Consider the following 12,337-nt stretch of genomic DNA (forward strand, 5'->3'; position numbering starts at 1 on the left):
ACAAAACTGGAAAATGCTTTCTTGATCTGGCAAGCTCTAATCTGATTGACTGACCTTAAAGAACTTAAACGAGTAAGGAAACTTGACTTTGTGTCTGCCTGGAAACAAAGTCGCATTTACAAGGAACTGGGCTGATTAAATAAGTGCTAAAATGAAGATGAAAGTCATAATTTATTCAGTGTTTTGTTTGAGGCAATTAGAAGCAAGTTAACTAGATATCCACGAGCACAATATTCTGCTTTGTGTTATGTCTGTAAAATATGTAGCCTGTATTTGTGGCCAGAGAGAAATTCTGATCCACAAATTCTATCCACATTTTCTGCCATTTGTTTTAGTAAAAAAACAAAACGAACTGTGGTTGGTCACATTACATGTCAGACACATGGGCTCTTCCTGTCTAAGTGGTTGTTTCTTGGCCAGAATAAGCAGCAATATAGACTTTTTATTTAAAGATCTGACTACACATGATTAGGGTTCAAATGACTGGAATATACACTGTAGTATTGTTTCACACAATGAATCCAACTACACTACTAAAATAACATGAAAGTGAGACTGTATTGCTTCAGACAAATGCAATTCAATGAAACTATGTAAGAGCATCTATAGCCTTTGCATGGGTTGATAAGGCGATGTGAAGCCTTGTTAGACAGAACTTAAGATTAAGTGCTGCAGTGTCATTCCTGTGGGATGAGAAACTCTCCGTAACATCTTCCAGGAAGAACAGAGTGTATCTAGTGAATTACACACTGATTCAAAAAAAGAAAAACATGACCACAAAACCAAAGCTGAGCATGATGTAATATGGAACATCCATGATGTAAATAGCCTGAAATTGAACAGATCACAAGAGCCACCAGCAATTAATGGCTGTAAATTTGAACACCCTCCAATAGGAATGGAGGGCGGATGGTGGCCTAAAGTTAAAGGGTAGTTCACCCAAAAATGAAAATTCTCTCATCATTTACTCACCTTCATGCCATCCCAGATGTGTATGACTTTCCCTCTTCTGCAGACCACAAACAAAGATTTTAGAAGCTTTTAGAAGCAAAAATATTTTTAGAAGCAACATTTTTAAGCTCCAGAATGCATATAAAGGCAGCGTAAAAGTAACCCATAAGACTCCGGTGGTTAATTCTCTATCTTCAAAAGCGATATGATAAGTGTGGGTGAGAAAGAGATTAATATTTAAGTCCGTTTTTACCATACATTCTCCTCCCTGCCCATTAGGTGGCAATATGCACGAAGAATGTGAAAGTGGAGATTGATAGAAAAAAGGACTTAAATATTGATCTATTTCTCACCCCCACTTATCATATCGCTTCTGAAGATATGGATTTAACCACTGGAGTCTTATGGATTACTGTGTTACGCTGCTTTTATGTCCTTTTATGAGCGTAAACATTTTGATACTCATTAACTTGCATTGTGAGGGCCTACTGAGCTGAGATATTCTTCCAAAAATCTTTGTTTGAGTTCAGCAAAACAAAGAAAGTCATACATATCTGAGAATTTTCATCTTTGGGTGAACTATCCCTTTAACAAAACAAAATGTTGCAAATAGGTCAGTATAAAGGGTGATGCATGTTGCATTCTTGGCCATTGACGAAAACCTCAAATCTGTGTTTTCAATATGAATGAGAATTTGGGAAGTGTTATGAAGTAGAAATGGGGAGAGGTTAGAACAGATTAACTGATCACAGGTCAGGCAGTGGTTTTATGAATTGAAGCTTTCACAGATGGCAGTGATAAGTGAGGCTCATTAGCAGTGAAATCTCTGCCTCTCCTTGTATTTGCACACATTATGGCTACCAGCTTTATTTACATACCAGAAGCCATGTGGATAGTAAAATATACATTTTACTAAAGTTGATGGAGGTGAATATTATAGGTGAATAAGAACTTAATTGTTGGTTTGTTCCTCACACAAAGCTAGCATATGGTTTTGAAGACTTGGAATACAGCACACAAGTTGTATGAACTACTTTTATTGTACTTTTTTTTTTTTAGTTTGGCAAGAACTCTGTACATTTTCTTCAAATATTTCTCCTTTTGTGTTCCACAGAAAGAAAACAGCACACAGTAGGGATTTGGATTTACATGGGGGTGAGTAAATAATGACAGAATTTTCATTATTGGGTGAATTGTTCCTTTAATATCAAACCTGAATAGGTATAGTAGGGACCACAAAAGTGTCAAACTGTCTCAGCAGAGTATACTGTACATCCCATAATGAATATTTAAGCCCCATGAATGTCTTCATCTGGATCCCTGCGGTAAGAGTGGGCTGATGGAAATGTTTATGAATAAGGAAAAGATATGTAGAGCGTTGGAGTAAGATGGAAATGGAAAGGGAGGAGGGGAGAAGTGTGTGTGAGAGAGAAGGGGTCTTATGCTTTATGATATTATGCCTGTGTGTAAAGGGAATGGGATTGGAGCACTAGGGTTTCATCATCCCCATAATCAGTCACAATAACCCTTCCCAGAATCCACCTCTACCTCCACCTAATTCCCCAGCAACTTTCTCTCTGCACTCTCCCAGGGAGTCTGCAGCGCTCGAAGACTGACAGCTAAGGAGAGTCTTGCCATTCTACCATTGAAGTTAGAAGGGGGGAAAAAGGCTCTTTTGTTCCAGAAGAGGGAAGGTGGTGGTCATTATGCTGTTTCTTTCTCTGTGAAATTACAGGACAGGTGTTGAAAACAGCCATGCTGTGTTTCAGCAAGCAAATTGGGTTATTGGGTACATTTGTCTCGTACTCATGGTGTTTAAAATGTGCTGACTCACGCTTTGAGTGACATAGCATAGATTGAACTTGACAGACCTGTTAAAAGTGCACTTAGTAGCTTTTCTTCAAAAATGTTTTAATCCCTATGAAAATGTATATTTTTAATGAAAAAATTGATTAGAAAAATAAGTTTAAATATGTTTAAAATGAAGAATCTTAATAAAAGCGTACTTATTTTACATGGAGCGGTGTCACTTCATGGAGTTTGCCATGTTGAAATCACGTGACTAACCGTATAATGCTCCCTTTTACTCTGAAACACCTCTGTTATCAAACACTTTTGCACACTGAATAAATTATGCCTGGCTGCAAATAGCAAAATTCTAGAAAATATTGTTTTTGAATGTTGCTACATCCACGCAGCTAGGTGTCACTATAAAGCTGCGGTCACACTAGGCTTTGAGCATGCAAAATTATTTTAGAGACTTCAACAAACCGGATGTGTCACACTCACAGGCTTCTAGTTTTCATAAATAAAATCACAAATAACATTATATTCAAAATGTTAAAATCTAATTTTCCTGCAAAATTTAAAACATGCAGCTTTAAAATATGTATTTAGATTGAGCCAAGTGGTCCATGTGTGACATTTCTAATATTGGCCACTCTGACCGAATTCACTAAACTTGAACTATGGTTAGCAGCGGAATGCGAAATTTCGTTTCTGGTCTCCTGCGTTTGGATGCGTCTAAATAGGAGTAAATGGGGAACAAAGTGTAGTTTGACCACAGTTTAAGTCCAAGACAAGCAGAGCAAACAAAATGCCATTTCCAAATGCTGCATTCTCAACATGCCCAAATACATTCTCTAAAATTCATTGTGGTACTCAATGTGTTGTTTTAAAGCTGAGGTGTGTAATTTCTGTGCCACTAGAGTCGCCACTTGCCACTAGCAAAAAACAAAAAACATAAAAAATTTTTTTAAAAAAACAACAACAACAACAACAACAACTACACCACCTACTATTGGTCAGTTAAACAGATAGTTCCACCCCAACTCGCTCAAAGAGAGCAATGTTTTGAAAGAGCCACAGAGCCAAAGTGTTGATACTTTTTGGGAAAATCAACCTACAAATGGTTTACTCAAAGTTGTCTCTGCACATATAGATGGAATAGAAGTATTTTAACCTTTAAAACCCACAGTAATCTAACATCAATACAACAGAACTGCTATACATTCAAATGAAACACTCTCTCGGGTGTGGTAAAATGCTTATTATCTATTGCAGGCGCACAATGCTAAAGGTGAATGTGTTTACTCCTATAATGATTCATTCACATTGATGAGGATTAAGGCTAGAGATCACAGCAGAAACCATTGCCTTCTCTCTCTGTAATGAAAGCCTCTGGCAGCGCCTGTACAGCTATGTGCACTGAGGACGCCTGCGGTATCGACCCAAAGCTCCATAATTTACTGTAATCAAGTGAGAGAATATTTTAAAGGAATGAAGTCTCCTCTGTCAGCCAGGCCCTGAATATGATTTATTATTTAATATCTGATCCTTTCTAATTAGCTGCATTCTCGGCAGCCCGCCTCTTCCCTCCCCTCAAACACCAGCCAATTAAAATCACCGTGGTAACGTCTTGAAGGGGTCAAGGAGCCGCAATTGCTTTTTCTAAAAGATATAGCTGTGCATACATATTCTATGATGTTACAGGAGGTTACAGTGTTCTTTGTTTAGAGAACTTGACAAAACATCTAAAGTTATCTTTTCACTTTTTCCGACATTCGCATACTACTGTCATATTTCTCTCCCTAGAGGCAGTCGTGATGAACCGTCATTTTGCTCACAATGTATTTTGGTTATCGAATTTTAAAGATTTTTAATTTGTAGGTTTTGCATGTGCAGAAATAAATGACACATGTACACATTTACAGTAGTCACATTTACTGTTATTACAAAAACCTTTTGTGATATACTGTATTTGCAATGCAAATCATTATATCTGACTTATTCATAATCATCCAATATGGGGACAAAGGACAAAGCACATAGGACAAAATGTGTTGGTGTTTCTCACTACACGCTCATAGTTTTGAACGAACTGATCTTCTAAAACAAATATGATGCTTAGGATCTTTACCTATATTTTTTTCAATGCTAAAATGCTTCATTAAATCTCAGCTTTATGTGCATAGACAACTTGAAGTAAGTAATTCATAGACTGACCAAAAATTGTAAAAGAGCTGTGCTGTGCAAAACATTGCTTTGTTTGAGCATCCCAACCAGCAAGACATAGCAAAACTGTCCCAACCAATGGGTTTAGTTTGGGATGGGACTACCTGTTTTCTGACCAATGGCAAAATGGAAAACCTGTTTGAAAACAGCAAGTATTTTTGCAATTCTCTTTTATGCCACTAGTGGTGCAGAAATGACACCCCTTACCTTTAAAGAGGAAGATAAAAAGCATAAAGACACATTACACAAATATAAATCACACACACACATACTATATACAAGACTCACCTTCCAACAGGGCTGTTGTCTTTGCTTGTCCAACCCTCAGTCTTTGCTCTGGGGACAGGGGGTTGAAGCATTTCAGCGGCAAGGGGGTCGGAATCATCCTCCTCACGGCCCACCCACTCACCCACCACCCGCGGCCTCAGTACAGAGTTATACCCTCGGGGGTCCTTTGCATAGAGAAGTAAATAAAGACATCAACAAAGCACATGAAACAATTTGTGGTGAGCACAATTCTTGTGCTGTATAAGGGTGATCAATTACAGAGCTTAAAGAACTGATGTTTAAATATGACTTATTATTATGTATGCTGTTTGTGTGGTTAGTCAGTTTTACAGTGAATACATATTTTATACTGAAAGACCAGCATGTAAGCAATAAGAAAAATTCAGCTTTGGCATTACAGTTACAGTGCATCTGGAAAGTATTCAAAGTGCTTCACTTTTTCCACATTTTGTTATGTTACAGCCTTATTCCAAAATGGATTAAATTCATTATTTTCCTCAAAATTCTACAAACAATACCCCATAATGACATCGTGAAAGAAGTTTGTTTGAAGTCTTCGCAAATTTATAAAAAAATAAAAATAAATAAATAAATAAATAAATAATAAATAAATAAAAAAATTAATCACATGTACATAATTATTCACAGCCTTTGCTCAATACTTTGTTGAAGCACTTTTGGCACCAATTACAGCCTCCAGTCTTTTTGAGTATGATGCTACAAGCTTGGCACACCTATTTTTGGGCAGTTTCTCCCATTCTTCTTTGCAGGACCTCTCAAGCTCCATCAGGTTGGATGGGGAGTGCCGGTTCACAGCCATTTTCAGATCTCTCCAGAGATGTTCAATCGGGTTCAAGTCTGGGCTCTGGCTGGGCCACTCAAGGACATTCACAGAGTTGTCCCGTAGCCACTCCTTTGTTATCTTGGCTGTGTGCTTAGGGTCGTTGTCCTGTTAGAAGATGAACCTTCGCCCCTGTCTGAGGTCCAGAGTGCTCTGGAGCAGGTTTTCATCAAGGATGTCTCTGTACATTGCTGCATTCATCTTTCCCTCGATCCTGACTAGTCTCCCAGTTCCTGCCACTGAAAAACATCCCCACAGCATGATGCTGCCACCACCATGCTTCACTGTAGGGATGGTATTGGCCAGGTGATGAGCGGTGCCTGGTTTCCTCCAGACATGACGCTTGCCATTCAGGCCAAAGAGTTCAATCTTTGTTTCATCAGACCAGAGAATTTTGTTTCTCAGGGTCTGAGAGTCCGTCAGGTGCCTTTTGGCAAACTCCAGGCGGGCTGTCATGTGCCTTTTACTGAGGAGTGGCTTCCGTCTGGCCACTCTACCATACAGGCCTGATTGGTGGAGTGCTGCAGAGATGGTTGTTCTTCTGGAAGGTTCTCCTCTCTCCACAGAGAAATGCTGGAGCTCTGTCAGAGTGACCATCGGGTTCTTGGTCACCTCCCTGACTAAGGCCCTTCTCCCCCGATCGCTCAGTTTGGCTGGGTGGCCAACTCTAGGAAGAGTCCTGGTGGTTCCAAACTTCTTCCATTTACGGATGATGGAGGCCACTGTGCTCATTGGGACCTTCAATGCTGCAGAAATCTTTCTGTATCTTTTCCCAGATCTGTGCCTCGATACAATCCTGTCTCAGAGGTCTACAAACAATTCCTTGGACTTCATGGCTTGGTTTGTGCTCTGACATGCACTGTTAACTGTGGGACCTTATATAGACAGGTGTGTGCCTTTCCAAATCATGTCGAATCAACTGAATTTACCACAGGTGGACTCCAATCAAGTTGTGGAAACATCTCAAGGATGATCAGTGGAAACAGGACGCACCTGAGCTCAATTTTGAGTGTCATGGCAAAGGCTGTGAATACTTATGTACGTGATTTTTTTTTTTTTTTCGTTTTTTATTTTTAATAAATTTACAAAGATTTCAAACAAACTTCTTTCATGTTGTCATTATGGGGTATTGTTTGTAGAATTTTGAGGAAAATAATGAATTTAATCCATTTTGGAATAAGGCTGTAACATAACAAAATGTGGAAAAAGTGAAGCGCTGTGAATACTTTCCGGATGCACTGTTTGCTGTAATAAGGCAAGTAGAAGTAAAATGTCCTCTATAACAGTTATAAGGAAAGAAATTAATTTGCATTAATAGCTAAATGTTTTACTATTCATTTGAAAAGCCAAATTGGGAACAGGGAAGCCTGGGCAAACAGCCAGAAAGACACATAGGTTATTAAAGATGAAGTGTCTACTGCATTCAGAGAAATATTACAAAGTGTTTGGGTTTTAGTTGGATTTTTTTCTCTCCATCTTTTCTTTTTTTATTGACTCCTCACACAAAACACAATGTATTCTTCATCTCCTAAACAGATGCACATCAGCATTTGATTTACATAGTGAAAGGAAACATAAACTGAGAAGAAATAATAATTATCATACCAGGTCAAAGTCATCAGATACAGCAATGCCTGTGCAGGAGAAAGAATTCACAGATCAATATATTAAAGTTGTATAATGGTCAACTTAAAGCAGGGGTTTTTCAAATGTTTTGATTCCAAGGACCCCAAAATATGATGAACCTCTTTTGAGGGACCCTCTTCTTAAATATAAAGGCAGCTATATATTTTCATGTAAAGTATAAATCCCATTTCAACTGTGTGAGAAAAATAGTAAGGGAGATTTTATTTGCTAAATTAAATAACTGGCTTTTACATTGTCACTGTACAGAGGCCAAAACTAATTATATTTAAATATTACATGGAAAATATTTACATTGTATTTAACTGACAGCATATCTTTTTTTCTACCCACTATTAGAGTAATATTTGATGTGTAAACCTGAAACCTGAGAGACTTTTTTCAAATTTATTTGTATAGCACTCTTTATTATGGTTGCACACAAAATAAAATAATCAAGAGTATTCTCATGATTTCCAGCCAGTCTTTAGGAAGTAGAATAAAACAGTTTTTTACTGTATTAAAAAAAATTGTGCCAAACATAACTCACTAATTCTAAAATAAGATATTAAATCTGGCTTCCTTAAAAAAAAAAAAAAAAATTCGTTTTGACTTGCTTTGTAAAACTTTTTCTCTCTCTCTCTCTTAAATTTTCCATTGACCTCCTAGTGCCCTCTTGCAGACCCCTGGGGGTCCTTGGACCCCAGTCTGAAAACCACTGACATGGAGGGTCTTCCTCAACACAGTGAGTTTACTCACTGCGGGACAGGTTCTCTAGGGCCTTGCCTAGCTTCTTGCTCTCCTGGAGTATCTGGTTGAGCTCATCAAAGTCTCGACTCTCAGGTTTAGTCCTCCAGTCCCAGGTGGGGCGCAGTATTGAACGAGGCACTGCAGAATAAAAACACTTGCTTGTGAGTACATGTGAGTAGCGCTTGGCTGTGCCAAACTTCCTACTATGATGCTAGTGTGTTGTGTGTGGTTGCCAGTGAGTTGCTATGGTGTTCTGGGTGGTTGCTATTGTAGGTGGTTGCTTACTGGGCCATGTCAAAAGAGCCTATCCCCTTTTCTCTATAATATTCTGGTCTATAGATATGGCTCGTGTTTTTTTGCTAGTTGTATGATCCGGCAGGTGGAAAATGTCAGTCCAATTACTTATAAAAGTAATAGCTCACCTCTCCTGAACAAGCCACACAGTTTGAGATCATTTATATTCAAATCACAAATGGCTTGCCTTAGCACCACTAATAAAAAAAACTTTCAAAACATGAGACATCCATTCCTCCTGAACCGTTTAAACATTAAAATCACACCATGTATAATCTAAATATTTTATGCATTAAGTTTTTATGCATATTTCAGTCATGACAACTCTTGGAAGGCATGTTAACGTATGACATATTGATAGGACATTGGTCTTGGCGGATTAGATCTGCTATGTTGCTGCTGCTGCAGAGCAATAATGGAGACTTGCTACTGCTAGAACATACAGAGGCATATTAAGTTAAGCATGTGGACATGCTACTGCTGCACAATTAGAAAAACGCAAGACATGCTGCATCAAGCATGTATGACATGCTGCAGCACAATTAGGCATAAATACAATCCCCCTTTAGCAGAACTAGGCAAATGGGGAGGTGGAGGGTTTAAAGAGCCCATATTATGCTAATTTACAGGTTCATGATTTTATTTTGGGGGCATATTAGAATAGGTTTACATGCTTTATTGTTCAAAAAACACATAATTTTTCTCATACTGTACATTTCTGCTAAACTTATTTTCATCCTCTGGCTCAAACGCTCTGATTTAGGTCCTGTCTCTTTAAAGCCCCCCTATCCGAAATGCCCAGTCTGCTATGACTGGTCAGCTGGCCTAGTCTGTTGTGATTGGTCAACCGCGTAGAGCGTGTCGGAAATGTAATGCCCCTTACCATAATCAAGTGTTAACTCCCGAGTCTAACTGGGCAGCTCTGTAAACACTACTGTAACTATGGTAAAAGTGGCATCAGTTTTTGCCGTACCAACTCTCCTGAGTCCGATAATGAAAGTTTGGAAGAACAAGCTGATCGACCCAAACCACATTCGCAAGCACGACTTGAGCAGGACGTTTCACAGTGGTAAGTTTTCATTTTGTAGCTTTCTTACAAGTACACTGTTGATTATTGTGAACCTAACAAAGCTTCAAGTAAAAGACACATAGTGCATCTAAGTTAGTCATCTTTTGCTGGAATGGGTGTAGCCGAACTTTTTTTGCCCGAGATATTAACGGAGAACAGAGGCTTACTCCCGGTTGGACATTACCACGTGTATTAGAGAGTTAGTGAGCAAGTTAGCCGTGGACTACCAATAGCGGCCGTAACATTACAGCTTGTAATTACATAATTATATAAGACTCTTGAGATCAACCATTTTGTTACTCAGTTTTAGGTAAAAGCTGGCCCACAGCTGAACAGTAAACCCTTACCAAAACAATAACGTTACATAGCAAGTTAGCCCAGCGCTACCGTGGATTGCAGATGTAAAATTACTGTTTGTATAAATAAATCCATCTCCACACTTGATCACTATTCAAGATAGTAAAAACGACAAACAATCTGCATAATTCTACACAATTGTAGGTAAAAATGGGCCCGCAGCTGATAGAAAAACTATTTCAACACAATAACATAAGCTAGCAGGTCTACAGCTGTGCACTGGGTGTACACCGTAGCTACAACACAAAACTCTGTATTTGAACTCTCGCTAGCAGATAAATCAAGCATACTTACAGGTTGTGATTCTGAAGTGCCAGATTGTTCCAACAAAGTGGGAACTGCACCAATTATCAGGAGTAAACATCTTGAATCGACATTGGTTGTGGTTGTACTGCTAAATAATTAAAATGAATTTTAACCACTGATTCTTCAATTTGTCTGCCTTTGGAAGTCCAAACAAAGAGGTTTTGCTTTCGCAGTAAAGAAAACAGCATCTTCTCGACATGGCGACAACACTAACCCAACTCATCCTGGCCTCTGCTATAACTACATTTGTTTGAGGGCGGGCCAAAGAAGCCCTTTGGTGGGCATTATGAAAATGTGTTACATAGTGACGTAGATACTTTACGGAAGAAATGGCTGGACTGCAATCCAGCCGTTTCTTTTAGTTCTTGAGCAGTGTTGTCTGTTGGAGAGAATAACTTTTTTTTTTTTTTTTACCTTCTGCACTGTACAAAGCAAGAGTAAAAAAAGTACAAATATAAATGTGCACAGATTGTCAGACATATGCAACATCTAAGTGGGTTTCAGTAAGAACACTTGCAGCAGAATGTGTAACACTGAATCAGTTAGAACACTCACAACGCCAAGCTAAAGTGTTTGCTACTAATATGACTTGAGGCATTTGCTTTCAGTGGGGTGCAAACTATTTGTACACAGGTTGTTTCCCCACCCATATTCTCCAAATCTCTCTAATTACTTTAAATGTTGTCTATCCAGAGAGAAAGTGCTGTAGGCAATCAATAACCCTGTTGAAAAGACCAGCATTGCTGGTCATCAGCATATGTTGATTTGGATGCTGGTGTGGTGGTTCTTAAAATAATATTTCACCAAAAATGGAAATTCTGTCATAATTTACTCACCCTTATGTTGTTTTCAAACATGTAATGTATGACATTCTGTAATGTTCTTTCTTATTTGGAACACAAAAAAGACTTTGTTAGACAGAATGCTAACCTCGGGCTCTATTAACTTTTATTGTATGGAAAAAAGATGCCATGACAGAATTTTCAGTTTTAAGGTGGGAAATGCTTCTCAAACTTCGCTGATATTGGTTTACTTGAAATATTGCTGCTCTGAAATTCTATCATGATTTTATGCTGATCAAGCCTGGAAAAGCACATGTGTCATTTTAACTTTTATAAAAGAACCAGAGTACAGATTTAAGAACAATCCAAAAGACAAGCTTCTCCCAGCTTGTCATAAGGTTCACTAATTGGTCATCCGGGGTATCGTAACTGGGTCATGCTTTAATGCTGTGGAGCTTCATCGCAGCTAGGATAATGAGCTATTTTGTTCTTTTACCTGAGATAACCTGTGCTGTGTGTCATTTCGTTATACTGTTTCCCAAAATGTTTTTATCAGAGCACCAAACTGGCAAAAGTGGGAAAATGCAAGTAATTAAACCGGAGAAGTCTTGATAATAAAGTCTTCCATGCTTAAAAGATCAGCATTTCTATGCTGTTGCAGGCTGGAATATGCTGGTCAGTGCTGGTTTGATGCTGGTTGACCAGCCATGCTGTTTGCAGCCTGGAGCACACTGGAAGTCCTGCTGGTTAAACTAGTTCAATTAAATTAGTTCAACCATAAATGATAAATTCTGTAACATTTTACTTACCCTGATGTTGTTCCAAACCTGTAAACCAGACTTTTTAATCTCACGTTTACTGTGGCATGTGTGAGGCTCTGAGAGTTTTTTTTTAGCAACTCAAGTTCTCATGTAAACACTCACATTGTGAATAAGCTCTCTCAGTGCTTGCTACTGTGCAACGGATGTCAAGATTTTCACTGAAAAAAGGACTTTTTTTGTCACCAAAACATATTGCATGCCTTCAGAAGACTTAGATTATAACGCATGAGTCGCATGGAAT

At 38.5% G+C, this 12,337-nt stretch overlaps 1 protein-coding gene across 2 annotated transcripts in view; it reads right to left on the reverse strand.

The window, feature by feature from the left end:
• Positions 1–12,337, reverse strand: part of LOC127432061 (uncharacterized protein C8orf34 homolog) — a 139,142-nt gene that overhangs the window by 99,241 nt on the left and 27,564 nt on the right. For both annotated transcript variants that reach the window (XM_051682851.1, XM_051682850.1), the window contains exons 4-6: positions 8,477–8,605; positions 7,700–7,728; positions 5,254–5,417 (exon numbers count right to left, since the gene is read on the reverse strand). In XM_051682851.1, coding sequence (XP_051538811.1) covers positions 5,254–5,417; positions 7,700–7,728; positions 8,477–8,605 — 322 coding nt within the window. The remainder of the gene's footprint in view (positions 1–5,253; positions 5,418–7,699; positions 7,729–8,476; positions 8,606–12,337) is intronic.

The sequence above is a fragment of the Myxocyprinus asiaticus genome, chromosome 41, assembly GCF_019703515.2.
Source record: "Myxocyprinus asiaticus isolate MX2 ecotype Aquarium Trade chromosome 41, UBuf_Myxa_2, whole genome shotgun sequence".
In the NCBI taxonomy this organism is placed as follows: domain Eukaryota; kingdom Metazoa; phylum Chordata; class Actinopteri; order Cypriniformes; family Catostomidae; genus Myxocyprinus; species Myxocyprinus asiaticus.